Consider the following 26,867-nt stretch of genomic DNA (forward strand, 5'->3'; position numbering starts at 1 on the left):
GCCCAGAGCACCCGAGCACTACGGTGCTCAAAAACACTAGTAAATATATGTTAAACATAAAAAAAGTGATTTAAACAGCAGGTTATTTTCTGGGGACACATTCCCTTTAACTTTATCTACATGATAAATGCCATTTTCTGTAGTGGGACAACCCTTTAAGCAATGGAGGGAATTTCCACTTGGAGGCAATGTGTACCCTTGTAGCTTTGCAAATTTATTGGGATAATTTGTGAGGCTGACATTTTTAGGTTTGGCTTCTTATTGCCTAATAAAATGATTGAGGGGGAAATTGGGATTTAACAATAGATCAGGTCACATATAGTGTAAAAAGAATTAGATCAGGTCCACATTAACTAGGAGAAAGCACCACCAAATATAATGGTTTCCAGTGGCTTCACAGTTTCTGAAACAGCAGAAAATTTACAGGAGGTCGGAGCAACATGAGAAGATGGGGTCAACCAACAGATGTAGGCAAGGCCAGCAATACCAAAGAGCAAAGAGGGGCAGTATATTGTGCCACACTTTGGTGTTTGGTTCTCCAGCAGAGTCAAATACCAAAGTGCAGTAAAAAAATAATGCCACAGCAGAACCAAATACTACAACACAGCACCAAATACTACCACAACAGAATCAAATCCCACAGTGTAGCACAAAATATTACCCTAGCAGAACCAAATACCAATGTAAAGAACTCTTGGGAAAAATTATTCCCAAGTAGTTCATGTAGTAATAATTACCCAGTCTGTGGTTTTACCAAGGTGAGGCTGCAAACATTTTGTATTTGCATAAGTAAACACACCTTTAATGCTATCAACTGCCAATGTTATATCACTTCCCTGTTGTATATAAACTAAGAGTTTGCTTTCATTTACTATATCCTTTTGTCTAAAGTAACTGTAGTGTACTGTTTGATCTCAGAGACACTCAGAAAAACAGGTAAGTAATGTCACAGTGATGCATGGATTTTTTAAATATATATATTTCTGTCTTTTTTGTTGTATTTACTTCTTTTGATGATAATAATTTTTGTTTAGATATTAAGTATAGCATTTTATTTTGGCATTTCTATTTTATTAGATAACTTTGCTTAAAAACAGTAGTTTACTATCGAAACAGTAAATGCATAGTAAGCTTTATTAAAAGGCAAATATTTAATGACCCTCCATTTTTAAGAAAAATGTGTGACTTACTGTAGTCATTCAGACCCTTCCTAACATGCCTAAGAAAGACCTAATTTTATTTATCTAAATGACCTTCTGAATTTATCTCTTGTATCTCGGACTCCTTTGATGTCCACATTTCTGCTCTGCCCTTGGTCCAAATTTTTCAAAGTCCATATTAACAAAAACTCATAATCCTCCAACCAATCTTCTAAATATCATGCTAAGAAAGATAAATTATATTTATTGATGTCTAGTAGGGTCGTGTCAATATTCTGTCTCAGCCTCAAGAGTTTAACCATAAATATTCTTTACCTTTTATCCCTCTCCAAAAAGTAAGTAAGCATTACTGTATGTTGCTCTAGCTCTAGTATAATCAGAACATACTACAATTTTGCATACACATTAAAGTCTAAAGTTTATCACAATGGATGATTGTTTGTCAGGTGAAATTTAATAACAAAAGACCATTTAAGTTGACAGATCACAGACCATTATCTTTTGAAAAGAAGTCAGCTCAACCATATTTAACAATTTCTGCCAGTAGTTGGGCGAAACACCTTCATTCAAAGAGAGATCTTTTGTAGAAAAAAATTATTTTGGGGGGCACAAAATAATCGTTTGCCAGATAATCATTCATTTGATTGATATTCAAATGTAAACCTACTTATATCTAATGTATAAGGCTACCATTAGAATGGAAGTGATTGATAATACTATTTAAACTATCTAATAATACTAGCTTGATAATACTATCTAGTTATACTATCTCTAATACTATCTAGCATCACTAATCATCTTTACTAGATGGCTTTTCCTGAGGTCAAGATAGGAAAGTCTCTCCAGCCCCTCTTCATCTCTACTCTTTTTATAACGGTACCATAGTTGAGTTGTTATATATACTTTTGTTATCTCACACACCAGAGTTTCAAGTATATCCTGATTTTTGTGCGTTCCTACCTTACATTTTGCAACCTAATTCCTGAGAAGGATCCAAACTCCTAGAAAAGCTCCATGGACCCACTGAGTTTATTCCCTATGCTATTTATGTATGATGCAAAATTGTACAGTAAAAGTAAAGCCCTACTATTTTGAATTTGTTTCATATTCTCTGCCTTCATAACATATCTAACCAATAGCTCTATTGTAGGTTTGAACAAAAAGAGTGACAAGGAACATATCCATAGTATTTAGTATATTGGGCAGACTAGATGGGCCAAATGGTTCTTATCTGCCGACACATTCTATGTTTCTATGTTTCTATGTTACCTGCATTGCACCTTTATCAATCCAAATTGCTCAGATATAATATTAGAGGCACACATTTGTGCTTTTAGATTAAGATACATCACCTTAAAAGCTTTAATGATATTCCAATTCAATCACTTACACGCTCTTGTCATCTGCACCTCAAGAATATCGCCAGAATCCGCCCTTTTCTTATGGTGGAAATGGCAAAAACTCTTGTTGTTGACTTGATTCATTCTCGTCTTGACTACTGCAACGCATTACTAATTGGTCTCCCTCTCACGAAACTCTCTCCCCTTCAGTCTTTCCTAAACCGCTACACTGATGTTACTAGTCTGTGCCAGTCACTTCACTGGTTGCCCATCCACCACAGAATACAGTTCAAACCTCTCACCCACAAAGCTCTCCACAGTGCTGCCCCTCTATATATCTCCCCCCTCATCTCCATCTACCACCCTACTCGTGATCTCCGTTCTGTTAGCCAGCTAAGATTAATAACCTCCATAATTCGTACCTCTCGTTCCTATCTTCAAGACTTTTCTCGAGCTGCACCTACTCTCTGGAATACTCTGCCCCAGAATATCAGGTCAATTCACAACTTCTCCACCTTCAAACTTGCCTTAAAAACACATATTTTCAGGCAGGCTTATCAAGCTACCTAAAATTACTTTTCCCCAACTAAACCTCTCCGCCACCAACTCCTCTGGCCTTAACTCGATCCTCTAGCAGTACCAAACCCAAAGCAGATCGGCCAGCACCACTCCTATCAGTTCAATAATTGATTGAATCCTACTTATCACAATCAATTACCTTATGTGTCACCCCCAATTCCTCATAGATTGTAAGCTCTTGCTAGCAGGGCCCTGACTTCTAGTCTTTTAGTTGTATATTACCCAGTTACTTTTGTTTTGTTCATGAACCCTATGACTTGTAAAGTGCTGCGGAATATGGTGGCGCTATATAAATAAATATTATTATTATTATTCCAACCAAATCTCATTTAATATAGGACTGTAAAAAGGCACAGCCAAACAACTTTATTGAAAGTCTTTTCTGCCTTGTTCTTTATTTCCTCCAGTTCATTTTAGTCCAATCCAGTAAAGCCAGAATCCTTCTTCTATGTTACATCCCCAAACTATATTTCAAACAACCAGTATAACTTAGGATAAAAAATGTTCAATTTAATTAGCCTATCGTTAAGATATTTGAAAGATATTTAACATGGTGTTATGGATCAGCAAGTGTAAACCCACTATGGCAACTAACCAGTTTGGTGTAAGGCTAACCCCAAAGGGCATTATTCTGCCACTTCCCTGGTATTCACCCTTTAACTCCTATACAAGGATCTGGACTTCTCTGCTGATTAGCAAACAGACACGTACCTACTGAGATAATCCCAATATAGTTGGCATCTGACCCATTGAGGTTAGGGACTCCGATGCAAGCACAAGGAGCTCTGGATATAGACAATGCACCAAAAATGCAGAAAAACCACAGGTACCATCTGAATGGGACTAAGGCTTGAATGCTGGTTTTAGAGATACAGGCAGTGGACAGTTAACATAAACACAGGTAAGACTAGGAGACTGTGTAGTGGTGAGGCACACACAAGACAGACAGAAAAGATAGACTGGGTTAACTTAAGCACAAACTGAACTGAATTTGGAGTTGAATGTGTAGGAGCACACAAGTAGGTGTGAAACAGAACGTGGATATATCTCTATCATATACCTTTACTGATCCCCAATGAACCTAAAGTTCAGGCACCCTCTGCCAGGAGAGGGTGCTTTAAATACCCAGGGAGGGACCTTAAGCCATTGGCTAGGAAAGAATTTGGGAGTGCACACACTAGCCCTTTAAGAAACAGGAGGTGAGTGCACGCCCCCTAGGGGAGCATCAGACAGGAACATGGTGGCAACAGCATGGAGAGGACATCAGCTACCAGGACTCCAGATGGCATGATGAGTAGCACAGCATCCACACCTGCAGGGGACAGCAGGGGGCGGCAGGTATGGACCCCAGACCTAACATATGGTTTATCAAGGCTATTAGATAGTATGATCCTGGTAGCAAAATGTTTTTTTTCCTTCTTTATTATTACCTTTACAAAGGAATATTCCCTTGATCCCAAGTACAGTATTTCCCTGCTCGGATCCCATAGTTAACAAAAAAGTTTTCAATGTTTCAACCAATTCTTCTCTTGATGGGGTTATCTGGGAGTTAAAAAATAATAAGCAGTGAACTTAATTTGCTATTCATTTTATTTGAAAATGGCTGACTTTTCTTCTGGTGGCAAAATATGCTCATTTAATATTTTACAACTCATGTGGTAAAGACAGTTTTCCTGTGCTATGATACACCTACACAGCACCATATAACTGAAGGCTGCCGCCCCAAATCTTGCTCCGTTGGTTTGACAGCGATCTTGTGACGACAAGATGCTTAGACAAATTAAGATTGGCAGTTACTGCGGTCGCCTGATTCTGGCACAAACGGTAGGGGGAAGCGAGTATTAGGTTCAGGCTGGCTTCCTTCTTTCAAATTAATGATAGCAAGTAGTGATGGACGAAAATCTACCGGGATGGTTCGCGAACACGATTGTGCGAACGCAATTTCGCCGCGGGTCCCATTCATTTTAATGGCAGGCGAACCTGAAAAACCTTCAGCTCATATTTTCTGCCAAGAAATAATTACTAGAAGTGCACAAATAGTCTCACAACATGGACAGTGACATTATGTATTATTCGAATTTGCGATCTCCATTCATTATTTTTTTTAATGCAAAATATCGGCAATATAATTTTCGCTTACGTGCATGCACACACCAGTTATAATTATTTTTTCCAATACCGTTTCTCACTGTGTGTAGCAGAGGGAACGCAGCAAAACAGCAAACATATGCTGCAGTACCCAAATGCACTATAAAGAAAGTATATTATTGGTATATAACACCCTGCTTCTATCAGTTTTTTTGGAGGGCGACTGGTATATCACACCAGTTATAATTATTTTTTCTAATTGCGTTTGTCACTCTGTGTAGCTGCAGTATCACTGCAGAACCGCTCACCACCACTGCTGCACAATACAAATAAACTATAATATGCTTTCTATGTTAGAAAGTACAGGGTGGGCCATTTATATGGATACACCTTAATAAAATGGGAATGGTTGGTGATATTAACTTCCTGTTTGTGGCACATTAGTATATATGAGGGAGAAACTTTTCATGGGTGGTGACCATGGCGGCCATTTTGAAGTCGGCCATTTTGAATCCAACTTTTGTTTTTTCAATAGGAAGAGGGTCATGTGACACGTCAAACTTATTGGGAATTTCGCAAGCAAAACAATGGTGTGCTTGGTTTTAACGTAACTTTATTCTTTCATGAGTTATTTACAAGTTTCTGACCACTTATAAAATGTGTTCAATGTGCTGCCCATTGTGTTGGATTGTCGATGCAACCCTCTTCTCCCACTCTTCACACACTGATAGCAACACCGCAGGAGAAATGCTAGCACGGGCTTCCAGTATCTGTAGTTTCAGGTGCTGCACATCTCGTATCTTCACAGCATAGACAATTGCCTTCAGATGACCCCAAAGATAAAAGTCTAAGGGGGTCAGATTGGGAGACCTTGGGGGCCATTCAACTGGCCCACGATGACCAATCCACTTTCCAGGAAACTGTTCATCTAGGAATGCTCGGACCTGACACCTATAATGTGGTGGTGAACTATCTTGCTGGAAAAACTCAGGGAACGTGCCAGCTAGATGAACAGTTTCCTGGAAAGTGGATTGGTTGTCGTGGGCCAGTTGAATGGCCGCCAAGGTCTCCCACAATCTGACCCCCTTAGACTTTTATCTTTGGGGTCATCTGAAGGCAATTGTCTATGCTGTGAAGATACGAGATGTGCAGCACCTGAAACTACTACGGATACTGGAAGCCTGTGCTAGCATTTCTCCTGCGGTGTTGCTATCAGTGTGTGAAGAGTGGGAGAAGAGGGTTGCATTGACAATCCAACACAATGGACAGCACATTGAACACATTTTATAAGTGGTCAGAAACTTGTAAATAACTAATGAAAGAATAGCACACCATTGTTTTTCTTGTGAAATTGCCAATAAGTTTGATGTGTCACATGACCCTCTTCCTATTGAAAAAACTAAAGTTGGATTCAAAATGGCCGCCATGGTCACCACCCATCTTGAAAAGTTTCTCCCTCACATATACTAATGTGCCACAAACAGGAAGTTAATATCACCAACCATTCCCATTTTTTAAGGTGTATCCATATAAATAGCCCACCCTGTATATTATAAGTGTATTACACCCCTCTGTACTGCACACCTATCAATAGTACACCTGTACTAGTCCTTAAACAGACTTTTTTGGACCTATTTGATAGTGTTTTGTCCCTAACAGTCTGTCCCTGCTCCACACAGCAACCTATCCCTACACTGACAAAAGACTGAATGTAAAATGGTGGCCATATCGGGTTTATTTATAAGGCAGGGGGTATGTCCATGTGCTGAAACTTTTCAATTGGCTGTCCTGTACCACCTGATGGATGTGTCATGGGTCAAGGTTCTTCACAATGTAAAAGAATATAGCGTGCGCGAATATGGCCATATGTTCGCATGTTTGGCGAATCGCGAACGAGCAAAGTTCGCCACGAACCGACCGCCGGGCGAACTGCAAGGCCATCACTAATAGCAAGATCTGAACATAGATCTGGCACTGGTTTTATACCTAAACAATCCCCTTGCAATCTTGTGGCTAGGTCTTGGCTCTCAGCAATGTGAATGAAGGAAGCCAGCTTAATTCAGCCTCTCAATATGAATGAAGGTTGATGCCAGGATTTTTAGGCTTTCTGATCCTCCTGTTTATAGTATGTATTGTCCTCTGGTCTTTGAAAGGCGATTTAGTGGTATTACCTTTTCAGTTTTTTTGTCTGACTGCCAAGTTCTGATCCAGAGGAGAGAACTCTTAGTAGGGACAGGGTTGAGTATTTTCACACACTCATCCATGGTCTGTGAACATGGTCTTTGAGCTCTGTGTAATGCAGGATCACAAAGGACAAGCCCCAACTTCTTGAATCCTGTCTCAGTGCTGCTAGAGGTAGACTTCACTCAAGGCTGGTCTTACGGTTGTGCCACCTGTACAGTCTCAAAGGACAAATCACCCTTCACACCAAGATGGCACAATGACGTTATTGCATTGCTGTCGACAATCTGCTAATGCTGGCTTTGCTGCAGGATGTCTTGGGACTGGTGTATATTAAATATATATATATATATATATATATAAAATCACATGTTTGATCAAAGATGTGTGCAGAGCTTCTATTTTTCATGTATAGTAGGTATAATACCACTGTAATCCAGAATAATCTCTAGTCCCTAGTTCTATTGCTTGTATGTATAACAGTGTGCTGACATTATGGATGTGCACCTGTGACTTTGGATGTGCTAGTCTAAATTTTCTTGTAGCATGATTGTATTCAGGGTCAAGGTATATGTGCACTTGAATAGATTGTATTAGTCAATAGCGTGCATTGAATAAATTGGTAAAGTGAGAAGCTGAAGACATCTGGGCAGCAATCTCTGCAGAGATGAGTTGTGACCTGAAGAAGCCAACTATGGTAGTTTGGACCAGAAGGAAAGAAATGGAAAGAGAAAAGATCTGTAATTTACTAAATGTAAATGTTTATTCTGCCACAGTGTGTCTGAGTGATGTAATCATGTGTATGGTCTACAGAGTGATGATGGGTGGTAGTATTCTCTCTGGTGAAATAACTCCCACCATACCTTTACACCTTTTCAGGACATGTTGGAAGCTGTAGTTTCACATTGTACAATGCTTGGTTCTGGTGTTGTATTTATCTAATGAGCTTGGTTTGTGGTACTGTATTTATGCAATGAGCTTGGTTCCGGTGCTGTATTGATGTAATGAGCTTGGTTCAGGTGCTGTGTTTTATATCATGCATGATTCTGGTGCTGTACTTATGTAACATGCTTGAGATACTATATATATGTACCATGCTAGGTCATGGTTCTGTATTTATGTAACGAGGTTAGTTCTAGTGCTGTATTTATGAAATGTACTTGGTTGAGCTGCTGTGTTTATGTAAATCAAGAAAGTGGAAAACCGCGCTGCTTGATACACCTCCTCCCTTCTTGGTACGGGTTACAAAAGGCACGGGGAAGGATCTGCAAGGGGTATACCCGAGGATCCTTCCTCTCTCCAACACTCCTGTGGGTAATTAAAGGTCACAACAATAGTAAAGCTCAGACTGCCACCGTCACGTGCAAAGATTTATTGTACTTACAACAGTATTTCTGATAAAACGCATAAAACAATGGTATGCACATGTCACGGCCAGTGGTTTGTTTTGTGACACTTTCCTTCACTTGGTTGCCCGTGGCAACGTGTGGTGTTGTGTGCATGTGGTGGCAGTGTCTCAGCCCTATGGTTCCTGAGCATGAGCCCTCCTACCTTCAAGGGCGGCTCATGCAGCTAGGAGTCAGGGTCAGATTAGGGAAGCTCTAGGAGGTGACCTGCTCCCTAATTCTGTGTTACTGGCCAAGTAGCGACCTTCCATCTCCTGATACCTCATGGCTGAGGGTTTTCCCCATCCTCAGCCGTGACAGCACACTTCGGTATCGCCCTATTCATTCTGGTGCTGTATTTACTGTATGTAATGCATTTTGTTTGGCGCTTTATTTATGTAACATGCTTGGTTCTGGTGCTGTATTTATGTAATGAACTTGGTTTAGGTGCTATTTTATGTAACGGGCTTGGTTCAGGTGTTGTATTCATATAATGAGCTTGGTTCTGGTGCTGTATCTATGTAAGGAGCTTGGTATGGCACTACTACCACTGTATCCGTTTGTCAAAAAGGCTTCCTGCACAGGGCGCAACGCAACTTAAGGCTGGTCCGGATTTAACCAGAATTAGACAGCAATTTAGCTGGAAGGGAGACCCCTAGTTTTATGTTTTTTTTATTTATGATGTTCGATGTGTGATAAAATTGACCAGTTACTTTCTTTATAAAGGTCTGTGCAAATCTGGTGATACCTTTATATGTATAATTTTTTTGTGTTTTGATGCTGATAAAATAATAAAAACCTTGGAAAAAATATTTTGACCCCTATAACTTTTTTGTAATTATGTTTGGAGCTGTGTGAGAGTTTATTTTTTGCGGGGTAATCTGTACTTTTCATTGATACCATTCTGGGGTTTTTATTAAATTTTTTTGTGGGAAATGAAGCAACCAAAAACAGTGAATCAGCCATTTAGATTTTTTTACATTTCGTGGTTTGCCATATGGGGAAAACATTTTTATATTTTTATATTATGGGCGTTTTCATGTGGGATCCCCTTGACGTGTATTTTTCTTTCTTTTCAGTAACAATTTTTTTTTTTTACACTTTTTTATAGTTCCTTTAGGGAACTATAACAAGCAATCATTAGATTGCTATTCTCATATTAGCATTAGAATTGCACAAAGCGCACTTGGCAAAGCAACCAAATTAAATTTTTAAATATTTCGCTCATCTCTAATCGCCATATTTTGATCCTGATAACTTTTTTTATACTTATGTCTACTGAGTTATGTGAGGGCTCATTTTTTGTGACAATCTGTAGTTTTTTTTAATACCATTTTGTGTGACTTTCTGATTGCATTTTATAAAATTTTTGGGAGTAAGAGAAGCTATGAAAAAATGGCAAATCGTCAATTTTGATATTTTTTTTCTGTAACGCCATTTGCCGTATGGACTAAATATTTTAATTTTAAACGTATAGGCATTTTCAGAGGTGGCGATGCCCATGATGTTTTATTTTTTATGTTTATTGTTTATGTATTTATAAAGGGGGGTGATTTCAATTTTCATATTTCTTTTTTACCTTTTTTTTATTTATTTTTTAACCTTTTTATAGCCCCTCTTGGAGGCTACAATATTTCAACTTGTACTGTATTCCCATAGAATGACAGTACAAGCTGATTTTGCAGATATCCTATGTTGACCTGCCATCTGCTAACCAACATAGGAAATGCAGCTCTAATATGTTGGGTCTCTTAAAAAAGACTCAGCGTATTAGAATTAGAATTGCACGGGGTTGCTTGTCTTAACCCGGAAGCTCACTCTTCTGGGTTTTTTGCTATTTAGATGCAACAACTTCTAAAGGCTTAAATACCTGCGATCTGCATTATTGCCAGCCGCAGACATTAGCCACGGCCCTCTGCTGTTTTAAACAGCATTTTAAAGAGGTTGTACAATGTTGTTGTTACTGATGACCTATCCTCACGGCACCCCAGCCAGTCAGCTGTTTGAAGAGAAAGCAGCGCTTGTATGAGCACTGCCTTCTCTTCATTGTTTACCTTCTCACCGTTGCAACTGCAGTGGTTAGCAGGTGCAATTATATCTAAGCCATCCTGTTCACTTCTATGCAATGGCTCCTTCCTATTCACTTGAACAGGAAGGAGCCCTCCAATTGAAGTGAATGCTTAGTTGTAATTACACCTGCTCAACACTACAGTTGTGATGGAAAGCAGGTAAACAATGAAGAGAAGGCAGTTCATGTATGAGTGATATGATCTCTTCAAACAGATCATCGGCAGGGGTGCCAGCAGTCAGCCCCCGCCGATCTGATATTTATAACCTATTCTGAGGATAGGTCATCAATAGAAACATGCCGACAACCCCTTTAATATTGATGGCCTAGGCCATCGATATCTGATCTACAGGGGTTTAACACCCCGCTGATCAGTGGTTTTAAAGTAGCTCCAGTGCCAGAAGACGGTGCTTGAAGTGCACAGACCTGTCGATTGTGTATGAATGAAGCTGGTAATTGTTGTGCCAGTGCTGACTTATGGCGACTGAGCTACTCTAAAACAGCAGGGTTGCAGGGTGTTACCCGCCAATAATATTTTTGGCCTACCCTAGAGATAAGCTTTCAATAATACAGTTCTGAAATACCCATACGCAGTAAACTACAGTAGTTTTACGCAGAGGTTTTTAAGAAATAAAGCTATTTTTTGCAGCAATTTTCCTGCTGTTTTTCCTGTAGTTTGCAGGCTTAAAGCCAATAGAGAAATATATTTCCTCACTTATATTGCTTTGTGTAAGTGGTGGGCCAGGCCGTTTTTTGGGTAAATTTGACATGTGTCACTTTATGTGGTAATAACTTTGGAACGCTTTTACTTATCCAGACCATTCTGTTTTCTCGTGTCACATTGTACTTCATGACAGTGGTATATTTCAGTAAATATTTTTCATTTTTATTTTTTAATAAAATACCAAATTTACCAAAAATTTGAAAAATTCGCAACATTCCAAATGTCTATTTCTCTGCTTTTAAAACAGAGACATGTAGTGATTCCTCATATAATAGTTATTACTTTACATTTCCCATAAGTCTACTTTATGTTTGGATTATTTAGTGAATTACATTTTATTTTTTGGGGACGTTAAAAATTGACTAAAACTTTGTACTTTTCAGGATCAACTGAGAATATGATGCAAAACAAAGGTAATATAACATGTTACAATTCTATCTATCTGCTTGCTGTCCTAATCTAAAGCAAAGGATTGAAAGTTTTACAATGCCATACTTGGTCATTTTAGTACATTGGGAAGCACGGTGGCTCAGTGGTTAGCATTGGTGCCTAGCAGCACTAGGGTCCTAGGTTCGAATCCGACCAAGGGAAACATCTGCATGGAGTTTGTATGTTCTCCCCGTGTTTGCGTGGGTTTCCTCCCACACTCCAAAGACAAACTGATAGGGACTTTAGGTTGTGAGCCCCATTGGGGACAGTTGGATGCTAATGTCTGTAAAGCAAAGCGGAATATAGTAGTGCATAAAATAAATTGTCCAGTCTAGTTCTCAGAAGCATAGGTAAAAGCTTATGGGCCCTGGTGCAAGAGTTCAGCTTGCCCCCCCCCCCCCCCCCCCCCCTCCTTTCCTCAGTGCTGGTGCACCTACCTTTCCTGCCCGAGGAAAAAATTGAAACCTTCCTTCCAGTCATACTGTTAAATGGGTTGTCCTCTTTTTCTACTGATGACCTATCTTCAGGATAGGTCAACAATATCAGACACCCGGCACCCCACCAATCAGCTGTTTGAAGAGAAGGCAGCCATTATATGAGAGATGCTTTTTCTGTTCTGTTTACCTGCTTTCCGCAGCATTTGCAGTGATGAGCAGGTAAACAGAGCAGAGAAGGCAGCGCTCATAGAAAAAAAAACTAAAAACGGACAACCCCTTTAAAGAGATACTTGGAAAACATTACATACAGCCCTACAGAACATACAGGGTAATATAGCCCCACAAATGTGCCTCTTACATCCAGTGACGTCTCCTCTGATGTACATATTCTCTTTCTTCTTCTTCTCCTATCAGACCAGACTGCCATGGTGACTTCTTTCATCCGTGCCTCTTCTCTGCAGAGTTTAACAAACTCCTACTTTTCCATCCTCCTCCTCACCTTCTCAACACCCCATCCTCCCACCCCCAATACTGTGTCCCCTGTACCCCCCCATACTATCCTGCAGAAACAGTCCCCCTGAAAATACCACACAGATGTGTCAGTACAAAAACACCCCTTTATATTGTGTGCCAGTAAAAAAAAAAAAACTTTCCTTTCAGATAAGACCCCCATTTAACACCCTAAATGAGACCCCCATCCCAGACGAGACCCGCTTTAGACTTCTATGTCAGACCCCATATAAGACCCCCTTTAGACCTCCATGTCAGACCCTGACCAAATATCAGACCTCAGATAAGACCTCTATTCGACCTCCAGACCCCCGTATCAGACCTCCAGACCCCCATATTGGACCTCCAGACCAGACCTCTAGACCCACATATCAGAACAGACCTCCAGACCTCCATATCAGACCTCAGACTAGACCTCCAGAGCCCCATTACACTTCAGACCAGACCTCCAGACTCCCACTAGACCTCCAAACCCCCAATTAGACTTTATTGGACCTCCATACCTCCATTAGACCTCCAGACCCTCAATCAGATCCCCATTAGACCTCCAGACCCCCAATCAGACGCCCATTATACCTCCTGACCCCCAATCAGACCTCCATTAGACCTTCAGACCCCCATTAGACCTCCAAACCCCCAATCAGACCTTCAGACCCCCAATCAGACCTCCATACCCCCATTAGACCTCTCCAGATCCCAAGTCAGACCTCCAGACCACCCATTAGACCACTCCACACCCCCCATTATACCTTTCCAGACCCCCCATTAGACCTCTCCAGAACCCCAATCAGACCTTCAGACATCCCATTAGACCTCTCCAGAGCCCCAGTTAGACCTCTCCAGGCCTCTAGTCAGACCTCCAGACCCCCGTCAGACCTCCAGACCCCTCATTAGACCATTCAGACCCCCATATCAGACCTCAGATCAGACTGTAAAATAATAAAGTAACTTACCTCTCCTGTCGCCTCTCTCCCTGTCCTGGCTCTCTTCTCAAGGCCCACGCTGTAGTCACCTGACCTCCTGCAGCGTCAGGTCAGAGTGCGCTCTGTACGTCCTGGCGCTGCAGGCAGCCAGGACACAGCAGCGCGGGCCCTGAGAAGAGCCAGCAGGAGGTGGGGTAAGTACAGTGCTCACAGTGCTTCACTCCCCTGCACACTAGTGAGCGCTTCCATTATATCCTATGGGCAACTGCGACCACTGCGGCCCCTATAGTTTACGCCAGTGCTAGATTTAGTTAATTAACACAAGGTTAAAGGTGTTTTATAAGTTCACAAAGATGGGGCAAAGAGGAGGAAATGTAATACAATAACAGTAGAATCCAAGGGGCCAGATTTATCATTAGCTCAGGTCAGAATAATGGAGTGAAAAAGTCCCAAAAAAAGTCCCAAACGCTAAAACTGTGCACAAATTTGCGACTTTTTTCTGCTCTGCACTATGCTCGCCAGTTTTCTGAAAGTGGGCATTTTTTCTTATGTAAATGAATCTCTAGACAGATTTACTATTGGGACTATTTAAAAAGTAGCAAAAAAGTCGCAATTTCACTCCAGTGAGGACCATGCTTATCTTATGAGACTTTTTAATAGAACATGCGACTTTTTCATAAAAACGTGCGACTTTTGTAAAGCTGCTTACTGACGGATAAACTGCTACAGTCAAACCACATTTATTACAGTCTTAAAGGGCCGATCATAAATCTGACTTGGCTAAAACTGACTTTAGCCATATGTTAAAGTGGAGTGAGCTGTCAGAGTAAAGATAAATCTGGCCCCTTATTTACATTCCAGTGCCTTTAGTTAAATCAATAATGGGTTAAAATGCACTTGTGTCCCCTGAGGTGTGTGCAGGCTATATTTACTTCAGACAATTTAAAAATCTACAATAAAAAAGTGGCATTTCTAGTTTGGCTTTTCCAATTTTAGAGTGACTATTAAGAGGATAGGGGGCAGCACATGAGCACACTAATCTTTCCTAGCACCTTTTGCTACATAAGGCATCTTTCTCTATGGGAAGGTGCCTGAGCAATAAGCTCTAGTTCTCTAGGTTCCTAGAAAGGTGTGCTGTTTATAGACTTGTCTGCCCATGTACCTACTTCTGCAAGTTTCCTAGATTTAACCCATTCACTGCCTGAACTGACTTTTGACTGATCTCCATTCTGACCCTGAGCTGTCCTCCCTGACTTCAGACAGTTTTTTTTAGATCGCACAAACTCTGCCTGCTCTGACCTCAGACTTTACCTGACTATGGCTTAGCCTGACCCATTGGTGTTCTACACCAGTGTCTCTTGACCATGGTGGGTCAGCAGTGAATTGACCAGGACTACTCCAAGAGGTGGGTCCCCAGAAGTGGAATCCAGATCACGGTGGTGTCTTCCCCTTTAAGGGTAATGACAAGGGGGGGGGGGGGTCACTTAGATAATGCCCTTAGGAGGAGTCCCAAGCCAAGTCTGTTTAAGTGATAAAGCAGATCCACATCTGCCTTGTAACAACTGCAGCCAAGTAAACAAAGGGTGTGATTTTGCCCATAACAACCAATCAGATTTCACCTTACATTTTCCAAAGCAGCTGTGAAAAATAAAAGGTGGAATCTAGGTGGTTGCCATGGGCAATGAAGCCAGTTTTCCTTTACACCAGTTTAGATAAATCTCCCCCAAAGACTCCTGTAGAGCACCATACGTGATAGGGAATATGCCTAGTCACTGGTGGCCAGTGGAACAATGGAAAGCTCCTGGGTCTAGTCACTGATGTTTCTGTGGCACTTTGGCCAGGGCAAGGTTTCATAATATATATGTTTCCCTGTGATTCTAATCAGGCCATAGTGACCCAGCAAGACTTCATCCATTGTTTTCTTACACAGTCATATATGACACATGCATTCTGCTTATTGTCCCTTGCTTCCCAATGGTGCTGTTTGACATAGCAGTACTGGCGATCCAGTGACTAGTCCTCTTATTTCAGGAATTAGGATCCATTAATGGGTAATATGCTACTCCTTTAAAAGCCTCCATAAACTGAAATGCCTCTCTAGCCTTCTATATTCTGATATACAGCCTTCTATGCTTTTATTTAATGTGTTCTTTAGGAGTGGCAACTGTTTGTGAAAGAATCCACTGTTCTTGGAATAAAATAATACTCTTGAATAAATTCTGCCAGAGGGAAGGTTGCTAATAATTTTGGCATTTACTGAATCCTGTGTTTGATCATATAGAACGCGTTGGTAGCTCCACAACGCAGCTCTACTTTTAGCATTAGCATTTATTTAATTTTCATCAAATTTGTTTAACAGAACAACATGGAGAAAATGAACCTGTGAAGAGTCAGCCACGGTCTGGTGGAGCAGTGTCCCCAATGACACCAGCACCAACACCATGCTCTGTTCAAGGACTGGAATACCTCAGCCAGGTAATTGTTTCTTATATCAGTCGTTATTATCTGAACTTGAAGACAAGGGCACCTGTTCTTGAAAGTAGAAGATGGGCTAATTCCATTTGGCATGGTACGATAATTCATGACAAATTCACATACTATTTCTCATTCTCAAGTGAGAATACATTTTACTACACACACAGTCATAGATACAGTATATAGACTGTATTTTTGGTCTGCTTCCGATACACATTTTTTTGCAAATCAGATGTAGACCCATTTATTTCAATGGGGCTACAAAAAATGGGGATAGCACACAGTGTTGTGGACTCAGTATTGTTAAAATGGGGCCCACAAAAAGTGTGGCATGCAAACAGACAACTTCCATTTATTGTGGATCTGCACTCTGCTGAATTTCCTTGTGCTTCGTGGTAACAAATACATTTTCCCTTAAATGACAGTTAAAAAAAAACAAACAAAAAAGACCCAAAAACATACCTCCATTTGAGCGCATAGAGGCCACTGGGGCCATCTTTATTGAAGATCCTGCACTAAATCTCTTGTGGGTGACATATGCCGTCACCACACTGCCGAGCATGATGACGTCATCACACAAGATTTTGCGCAGGATCTTCGATCAGGATGGTCGCAGTGGCCTCTTTGCGCTCGAATGGATATGGTGTGAGTATTATTTTTTTTTTTTTATGGATTAATCCCTAAAAGGCACTATTATTCTCAGATGCCACGATCAGAGATAACCGTGGCATCTGAAGGGTTCAATCATGGGGGCGGTGCAATCGCTGTTCCTCGTCATTGCACCTGCAGGGTAAGGTTGTCTTGTTACTTTAGTGCATAGTGAGCATGTAATAAAAAAAAAAAGCAATTAAAGTGGCGGATTTGTGTTTTTTTTCACCCTGCTAGCATTTGTTTCTGTTTTCCAATACAACTTACGGTAAAATAAATAGTTCCATCAAAAAATACAACTTTTCCCACAAAAAAAGCCCCCATATGGTTATGTGAATAGAATATGTAAAAAGTTATAGAAGTTGGAAGCCGTTTAAAGGGACTGCGGGACAGTTTTAGGAGCTCCCTAAAAACACATCTTTTTAGGATGGCCTATCACATCCCCTGATCTAACTCCTCTCCATATATAGACCATTTGTCATTTCCTGAGCCTGATCCTCCACCGCACCCATGCAGCACTTCATATATTGACTGGTGACTGCCTCATGCAACTGTATATCTACTCACCTATTTTCCCAAAATGGCTGGACCATTGTACAAAACAAGCACTTTTACCTTTTGTGTCACCCCTTTCTCCTCATAGATAGTAAGCTCTTGTGAGCATCGTCCTAGTAATTGTAATTATTGACTTGTCTGCTATGTTATTTGTGACTGTTTGTACATGAACCCCTGAAGTGTAAAGCGTTGCGGAATATGTTAGCGGTATATAAATAAAGGTTATTATTATTTTAGTGCGAGAGCTGTGTTTTGTGTAATTATAACTGTTCCATTCAGTTGAAAGGGAGAGGAAGCTGTAATTACCCTGCACCACCACTACAGTGTGGGTCTTTATTACAAAACTTAAATACCCCTCTAAACTTTGTCCCATACAAATTCTACAATCCTGTAACCCTATATGTCAACCTTGCTTTGCAGGCATCCCAAATGCTAGTGCAACTTAAACTTAAATGGATGCAGGGTAAGTACTTTTTTCTGGGCCGTATTTATTTCTTCGAAAGGTAGTGACTATTATTACCTTTGAAACCATATATTTGTAATTTTTACATCTTTGGGGTACATGCATATTGTTATTAATTAACTTTTATTAAAGGGTTACTAGCGTCTGCCATTTATGGCTAAAATTGGAACCCCCTCATATGTTGTGGCCAGGGATGTGGAAACAGATGAGAGGGCTATGCTACTCTGTTTTTGTAGTTCTGGAAACAATGTAGCTTTCTGAGCTACACTGTTTCCATAGATCCCATTCTCTACTATAGGAGTTACCTCAGTAGCACAGGCCACACAGCTGTTTCCGTAACCCCAGTCACATCTAGCTGCCACTTAGGTGCGGTATTCTGATAATACCTCTTTAATGCTTTCTGGGGGGAAAATGGAAAAAATGCAATTCTGCTATTTTTTTAAGTTTTGCATTTTGCATATTGTGTTGTATAAATCATGTTAACTTTATTCTGGTGATACCAAAGGTCTATTTTTTTTCCCCCGTTTTTGTAATGTTGTACAATAAAAGCACTTAAAAAATGTTTTTTTTTTTTATAGTATAAAGCATAAAAACCGCAGTCTTACTGTGGTTACCATGGTTGTACTGCCATGGTTTTTATTTTTTAGTAGACTTTCATTATTTTTTTTTCCCAATGGTATGCAATGCAAAGTTTTTTTCACATGGGCCATATAAATGAATTTCACCTTAGACGTTTGCATGGTATCCCCCATAGTTTTGCCTTCTTAAAGCTTCTTTGTCACTGTATTTCCAGATTGAATCTTGTTAAATCATATTGAGGCATGTTATAATAACTTCTTGCTTCAGTAATGATACAGTGTAAAGTGCTGCATTAAGACGTTATGCAATTCTATTCTTAACCCCTTTGTGACCAGCCTGTTTTGGGCCTTAATGGAAAAGTGATTTTTTATTTTTTTCTTGGTCGCCTTCCAATAGCTACAGTTGTGTTCAAAATTATTCAACCCCCAATGCTGTAAAGGGTTTTAGGGAATTTAGTGTACATTTGTAATTGTGTTCAGAATGAAATCTTACAAGGACTTTTTAAAGAACCAAATGCAACTAAAATGACATCAATTGTTTTTGTAATACAGTATTAAATGTTTTTTTTGTGATTTCTTCATTGACACAATTATTCAACCCCTTAAAGACTACCACTCTTAAGAACAGAGGTTCATTCAAGTGTTTTCGATCAGGTATTGAAAACACCTGTGGATGTCAAGGAGCAGCAATCAAGCATAATAAGCACCAATTAGGCAGATTTAAAAGGACTGTGATACTCAGCTCCTTCTAGACATTTACTGGTGTGTTTACAAACATGGTGAAGTCAAGAGAATGGTCCAGGAAGACAAGAGAAGAGGTGATTTCTCTTCATAGGAAGGGCAATGGCTATAAGAAGATTGCAAAGATGTTAAACATACCAAGAGACACCATAGGAAGCATCATTCGCAAATTCAAGGCAAAGGGCACTGTTGAAACGCTACCTGGTCGTGGCAGAAAGAAGATGCTGACTTCGACTGCTGTGCGCTACCTGAAGCACAAAGTGGAGAAAAGTCCCCGTGTGACTGCTGAGGAACTGAAAAAAGATTTGTCAGATGTGGGTACTGAAGTTTCAGCTCAGACAATAAGGCGCACACTGCGTAATGAAGGCCTCCATGCCAGAACTCTCCAAAGAATAAGAAGAGTTGACTGCAGTATGCCAAAAGTCATGTTGACAAACCACAAAGGTTTTGGGATAGTGTTCTGTGGACTGATGAAACAAAATTAGAACTGTTTGGGCCCATGGTTCAACGCTATGTTTGGAGGAGGAAGAACAAGGCCTATGAAGAAAAGAACACCTTGCCTACTGTGAAGCATGGTGGGGGGTCAATCATGCTTTGGGGCTGTTTTGCTTCTACAGGTACAGGGAAGCTTCAGCGTGTGCAAGGTACCATGAATTCTCTTCAGTACCAGGAGATATTGGATGAAAATGTGATGCAGTCCGTCACAAACCTGAGGCTTGGATCTTTCAACAGGACAATGATCTTTCAACAGGACAATGATCCCAAGCATACCTCCAAGTCCACTAGAGCATGGTTGCAGATTAAAGGCTGGAACATTTTGAAGTGGCCATCGCAGTCACCAGACTTAAATCCGATTGAGAACCTCTGGTGGGACTTAAAGAAAGCAGTTGCAGCGCGCAAGCCTAAGAATGTGACTGAACTGGAGGCTTTTGCCCATGAAGAATGGGCGAAGATACCCGTAGATCGCTGCAAGACACTTGTGTCAAGCTATGCTTCACGTTTAAAAGCTGTTATAACTGGAAAAGGATGTTGTACTAAGTACTAAGATTGAATGTCACTTGGGGGTTGAATAAAACTGATAATGATGTGAGCACAGAAAATACATTTGTGGTTATTTCATTATAAATGTTATGTTATATTTGTCTGACTTACAAGTGCCTCTTTGATTTAATTGTAAACAAGATGACTGAAATGATCAAAATCAATGTCAAACTGGCCAAAACACTCAATTTCAGTGGGGGTTGAATAATTTTGAACACAACTGTATAACTTTTTGTATTTTTCTGTCGATGTAGAAGTATGTGGGCTAGATTTTTGAGGGACAGGTTGTAGTTTTTAATAGTGTCTTTTTGGGGTACATATAACTTACTGATTAAACACTGTCTGGGAGAGGGATGGGAAAACACTGCCACTGAGTTTTTACATTATAAATTTTTCTGTGTTTACTGATAGTCATAAATAACTTGATAACTTTACTCTCTGGATCTGTACAATTACAGCGATACCAAATAAATACAGGTTTTGTTGTTTACTTTTGCTACATTTTTAAACAGAAGAAAATGTTTTTGCATCACACCATTCCAAGACCCATAACTTTAAAAATATTCTCTCTACCGAGCTATTTCAGGGCTTTTGGGGGATGCTTTGGTGGGTATAATTTTGGGGTACAATCACTTTTTGATTGTTTTTTATTCCGTTTTTTTTGGAGCAAGTAAGCAAAAAGCAGCAATTCTGGTAGTTTTTTTTTTACATTCTGTAGGAAGGCGCAAGGGGCCGTCATTGACGGAAGATATGTGTCACCGAGGTTCCTGGCCTCGGTGAGGAAAGAGCCGGTAATTTCAAGGGTCAGTGGCAGCTAGTGCTGCCACTGTTTGCTATTAGTATGGCTGTAAAGCCGATCCGTGCCGTCTCTTACTGGGAGTGGCCAAAGTGCTGGGTGGGTGGCTGCTCCTCACGTTCCAGGCCGGGTCTTTACTGGCCTATGTCAAACCTGGCCAGCAGTCTCAGCTGGTGTGGATAACTCCTCTCTGACAGTGGAGCGCTGTCAGTCGCTGTGTGTTTGGGAACTGAGAACTTATGCTAAAGGGATGAGAGACGCCTGCTGGGAAACAGGCCCTAAAGCCTGCTGTGGACTGCGGGTGGAAAAACTGCTGACCAGGTGAAGGCTTTTGTTCTGTGCATTTTTTATGGTGTGAACAAACACCAAGACTGCAAACCGTTACTTTTTGTTTTTCCTTATGTGTTAGGCTACTTCCACACCTGCGTTAGGTGTGGATCCGTCTGGTATCTGCACAGACAGATCCGCACCTGTAATGCAAACGCTTAGATCCGTTCAGAACGGATCCGTTTGCATTACCATGATTGTTCATGATAATGCAAACGGATCCGTTTTGACTTTACATTGAAAGTCAATAGGAGACGGATCCGTTTGAAAATTGAGCCATATAGTGTCAAATTCAAACGGATCCGTCACCATTGACTTACGTTGTAAGTCTGGACGGATCCGTTTGCCTCCGCACGGCCAGGCGGACACCCGAACGCTGCAAGCTGCGTTCAGGGGTCCGCCTGCTGAGCGGAGGACAAATGGTGCCAAACTGATGCATTCTGAGCGGATCCGCATCCACTCAGAATGCATTAGGGCTGGACGGATCCGTTCGGGGCCGCTTGTGAGACTCTTCAAACGGAGCTCACGAGCGGAGCCCCGAACGCTAGTGTGAAAGTAGCCATAATAAAACACTGAACTGTTTAAGTTAAAGACTTTGTGGTTGCCTCTGTACTGTGTCCACTAGCCTGTCTACCAGAGCAAATCCCCACAATTCACGTGGGATAAATTACATGTTAATTATGTAGTGTGGGTTGTGAGTCGAAATCTAATGGTTAGCAATATATACATAAGCTAAGCAAGATTTAGGCAAAACCAAATTATATTTCCTCAGTTCCCTAGTTCTGTTCTGGCCCTTTGTTGACATGCAGTTGCAGAGCGGTGGGGGCGTGTAACAACCTCCTGAGGTTTTCCTCATGAATATTTATGGGTGTCAATAAAGACTGCCTTTCTCTGCTCAACCATCCCCCATCCTTCCCCCCTCGCTCTGCAAAGGGAATAAAATTACTGCCCTGTCTGAGATACTCATGTTGTATGTGTGGGACTACAAGTCCCAGCTGTATAGTACAATGTAATTGCTGATACACACAGGATCTTCCCCCTACATGTTCTTCTTCAATACTCTACAGACACTTCTTCACAGCCAGCAGAAGAGTATAGAGGAGAGGACTCCTTCAGTCTTTGACAGCTCTGTGTTTGCAGGGGTGAAGAGGGAGGGACGATCCTGTGCACAGCATTTATCACAGTGCCTGGGAAGAGGAAACACTGCTGAAGAATCCAGTTGGAGGGGACACACAGGGCAGACAGCTTAACCAGCAGATTGGGCAGTGCAGGGGACGTGGCTTGGCGCTCCAAACAGCACAGTCTTCACTGTGACGTTCCATGCACAAAGGCAGACCTGCTCCTCCTGCTCCCTCAGGCTTGTGCACAGATCATCATCCGAGCAGAGAAAGAAAATTTTGTTATCTATTGGCCTATAGCCCTTTATGTGGTTACTTTCTCATGTAACTCAAAAATGCTTGCTGTCTGTAGCTATAAATATTGCAAAGTAAGCAGTCATAATCTTTTATCCATATATAATGTATATAATGTGTTAATATTTCTATTCAGCCTGTAGGCAAATCGTATATGAGATAAAAAACAGCATGGGCCAAAAAGTGTACACCATCACTGAAGACTATAATTGCGCTTGCCAATACTTCTGTTTGGGAAATAGATCCATTACCGGGAGGATTTGTGATAATTCAGGAAATCTTGTTATGGAAGTCTACAAACCTTTCAATTGCCAATTATTTACTTTATGTTGCAATCCAAAAGTATGTATGAGTTGATCTACATAACCTGTATATTTGAAATGAGACTTTGACTTAAAGGGATTATCCAGAAATTGATAATGATGACCTATCCTCAGGATTGGTCGCCATTATTCCATCGGCGGGTGCCCAAGTCCTGGCACCCCAACCAATAAGCTGTTTTAGGGAGCTACTCGTCTCACCGAAGCTGTGGTGAACGTTGCGGGCTCCAGCAGCTTTCCAAGTACAGCACTGTACATTGTATAGTGCTGTGATTGGTATTGCAGCTCAGCCTCATTGACTTTAATGGGGCTGAGCTGCATCTAGGCCATGTGACCGATGTACGGTGATGTCACTGGCCTAGGAATCTTCTAACTCCCATAATCCCCACCAAACTAATATGATGACCTATACAGAGGATAGGTCATCAGTATAAATTCAAGGATAACCCCTTTAAAACTTCAAATTTTTGTTGTTTTTAAGAAAACATGATTTCTCTTGAAAGTTTTGATGCCTTCATAAACCTCTTGGGGAAAATATGCAAACATATAGAAGTCTATATCAGAGAGGTTGTCTCTTGAATAAATATCTTATATTATACAGCTCTGTAAAATTACACAAAAATATGCTTTTAATTGGATTCTAAAAAAATACTCATATGTCTAGGTATTGCTGTTACACATTTGTTATGGTGCACCTAGTGTTTGTCTGATTGCTTCTCAGTGTGTCTACAGTACTTAATCTGTTCTTTGCTGGTGGAAAAATAGCACATTTAGTGTACTGGTTCTTATTGGCTGGCCTGCATAAAAGAAAGAATCATTCAGCTGCTAAGTGCAATAGGATCTGGATGGTGGAAGTAAGATAATTAATAGGTGTGTCCATCCCCAGTGAACACATTAGATGGATGTTCTAAAAAGGAAAAAGAAAAAACACCAAAAACCAAACCACCTACCTAAAAATTTAGTACAGTGGGACACGCGTGCCCAGTAGCTCATTCATACTTTATGGCAGTTGAGTCATTCCTTTTCATGTGCAGAACAACCAATCGCTACAACCTACATCTTTTCACCGAGGCAGGGCACATCAGTTGGATGTTCGATAAAGGAACACCAGGAATGCCATAAAAAGTATGTAACAGGAATAGACACATGGACATTTTTTTTAAAATGAATACAGCTGCAAGAATTGCTATGTTTTGTGAGATCTCACAGAGAAATGTAAAAAGTCATGGGACAAACCCTCTAATGGATGCTATACAACCATGACCCATCTTAGTTTGACACGGTAAGCTGCTTTGTCATAAAGTTTATAGGGAACCTGTCACGTTGAACATCTGTAGGCTGCATATTATAGAGCAGGAGGGGGTAACCAGATTGAAATCTACTAATTTGGGAATAGATTTAGTAAAACTTATATTTTAGTCGTTTACATTCCTGCTCTTTCTAAGCTTAGAAATGCATATACCCAATCATTGGCCTGAAAATTATAGTAGGGGCTTAACATTCTCACTGAATTATGTCATAAATCTCTCTTGAGAGACCACAATGTGCTACCTGCTCATATACCATGCCATATGTTTTTTAATAATGTGTTTTGGATTCTAAAGCAGTGTCAGAGGGGCAGAGCATTAGTTTTCGTGATTGACCTGTAGCAAACAGTCTGAAAAGCCATGGCGATTACAAGCTAAAGACACAATTTGGGTGGCAAAGATCTAGTTTTAAAATATTGATATTTTATGGTGTAAGAAGACTGAACATATGTTTTTCCATGTATTATAAACCACAATAAAGACTTTCTTTAATAAATCACGGGACTGAAGACTACACTTAAAGGGATTGTTCAAGAATTTTTTTATTTTATTTTGGAACCAAATTTACCCCACCGACTGGACCTGTAAAATGAAACTTACTTACCTGTTTCCCACCACTGGTTCCCCAGTCCTTCTTCTCCAGGTCTGTGATGCTCCACTCGGTTTTTATGCTAAAAACAGCATCCGGTTTGACATTGCCACTGCCGATCACTGGTCATGGAGGAGACTAAATACCCTTTCCCCTTGCTTCATGTAACTATTTTTCATGATGTAAGGGGAGTTGGTTACCGCCGCAGCCAGTGATTGGCTGCAGCAATTTCAATCCAGATGTTGATATCAAGGGAGTTTAGCAGAGCGTCACAGGCCTGGAGGCAAAGGAGCAGCGAGCCAGCGCCGGGAAGTTTCCCTTTACAGGTGAGGCTAAGTGGGGGGTTTGCCAACTCTATTCATAACCCCTTTAAAGTGTACCTGTCATTTCAGTTTATTTTCAATATAGTGTAGGGACAGGGATGTTAAACAGTTGTGTAATATACTTTATTAGAGAAGGATGTTTCTTTGTACTAGAAAGCAGGATCTAAAAAGTTTTCTTAGCAAAGCTTTCACTAAGTTTTGTTAAGGAGAGTCTGTCTTAAAGGGGTATTCCCATCACAGACAATGGGGGCATATCGCTAGGATATGCCCGCAATGTCTGATAGGTGCGGGTCCCACCTCTGGGACCCGCACCTACAATGAGAATGGAGCGGGAAAATGAATGGAGGGTGCACTGCGCATGCGCAGTCACCCTCTATTAATTTCTATGGGGTCGCCAAAAATAGCCGAGCAATGGTTCGGCTATTTCCATCTGCCCCATAGAAATGAATTGGAGCAGGGGCCGCGCTTGCACGGTGCGCTCCCATTCACTTATATAGGAGCAGCGCTTGGTGGTGGATGGACCCCGGGAAATCCGGGGTCCTCCAGCCACAGCTCTCCCTGCTCCATTCTCGTTGTAGGCTTGGGTCCCAGAGGTGGGACACGCACCAATCAGACAATGGGGGCATATCCTAGCGATATGCCCCCATTGTCTGTGATGGGAATGCCCCTTTAAGTCTTCTTTTCTACTGAGCACTGAATATGCCTGTGTGTAACATACTGAGGCCTCCAGCCTGCCTCTTGTCACTACCTGACATGTGCCCTATCTTTGGCCATCACCTGACTTGTTACAAACAGGCGTCTTCAGCTTTCAGTTCTGTTTCTCCTTTGCAACTTAGTGAGAGCTTCACTAAGACGACTCTTTACACCCTGTTTTCTAATGCAAAGAAACATCTTTCCCTAATGAAGTATATTACAAAAATGTTTAACATGCCTGTCCCTACACTATATCAAAAATAAACTGAAACGACAGGTACACTTTAAATATGGAATACTTGCGTATATTTTGTCATCCTAAAAAGACCACCTTACCTGGAGAAGGAGGGCAGCTAACAGTATTATTTATGCTTGTTTTATTGTTTTTCTAAAGACTGAAGTGAGAATGGCATCTGGGGTACCAATGGCCTCTATAGTTAAAGGATTATTCCCATGTACAGTGACATTTAAAATTCTGAATGAAAATGGTGATGAAGTGCTGCAAATATCTCAAATACATTCCAACTTCTGCGAGAAGAAATTTAAGGTAATTTTTTATATCTTATTTTACATTAAATATATCTATATATACCCTCATGAACAGATCTCTTCATCTCTTACCTTGCATGGTCTCCTTGCAGAATGCTATAGCGGTCATTAAGAGCACAGGGGAGGGCCTGTGAAGCAGGTCAATGCAGAGAACACTTCCAGGGGCAGACTGGGAACTGAAAGTGGCCCTGAAAAGAAAGTGGCCCCATTTTCTAGGCAGGTCCAA

General features: G+C 40.9%; 1 protein-coding gene across 1 annotated transcript in view; it reads left to right on the forward strand.

Moving 5' to 3' along the window:
• The first annotated feature begins 896 nt into the window (after positions 1 to 896).
• LOC121000012 (phospholipid scramblase 1-like) overlaps positions 897 to 26,867 on the forward strand; it is a 56,923-nt gene continuing 30,952 nt past the window's right edge. Inside the window, exons 1-6 of the mRNA XM_040431043.1 lie at positions 897 to 936; positions 11,909 to 11,938; positions 16,184 to 16,299; positions 17,923 to 17,965; positions 22,997 to 23,202; positions 26,487 to 26,639. Coding sequence (XP_040286977.1) covers positions 11,923 to 11,938; positions 16,184 to 16,299; positions 17,923 to 17,965; positions 22,997 to 23,202; positions 26,487 to 26,639 — 534 coding nt within the window. The 5' untranslated portion in view covers positions 897 to 936; positions 11,909 to 11,922. The remainder of the gene's footprint in view (positions 937 to 11,908; positions 11,939 to 16,183; positions 16,300 to 17,922; positions 17,966 to 22,996; positions 23,203 to 26,486; positions 26,640 to 26,867) is intronic.

This window comes from Bufo bufo, chromosome 4, assembly GCF_905171765.1.
Source record: "Bufo bufo chromosome 4, aBufBuf1.1, whole genome shotgun sequence".
Classification (NCBI taxonomy): domain Eukaryota; kingdom Metazoa; phylum Chordata; class Amphibia; order Anura; family Bufonidae; genus Bufo; species Bufo bufo.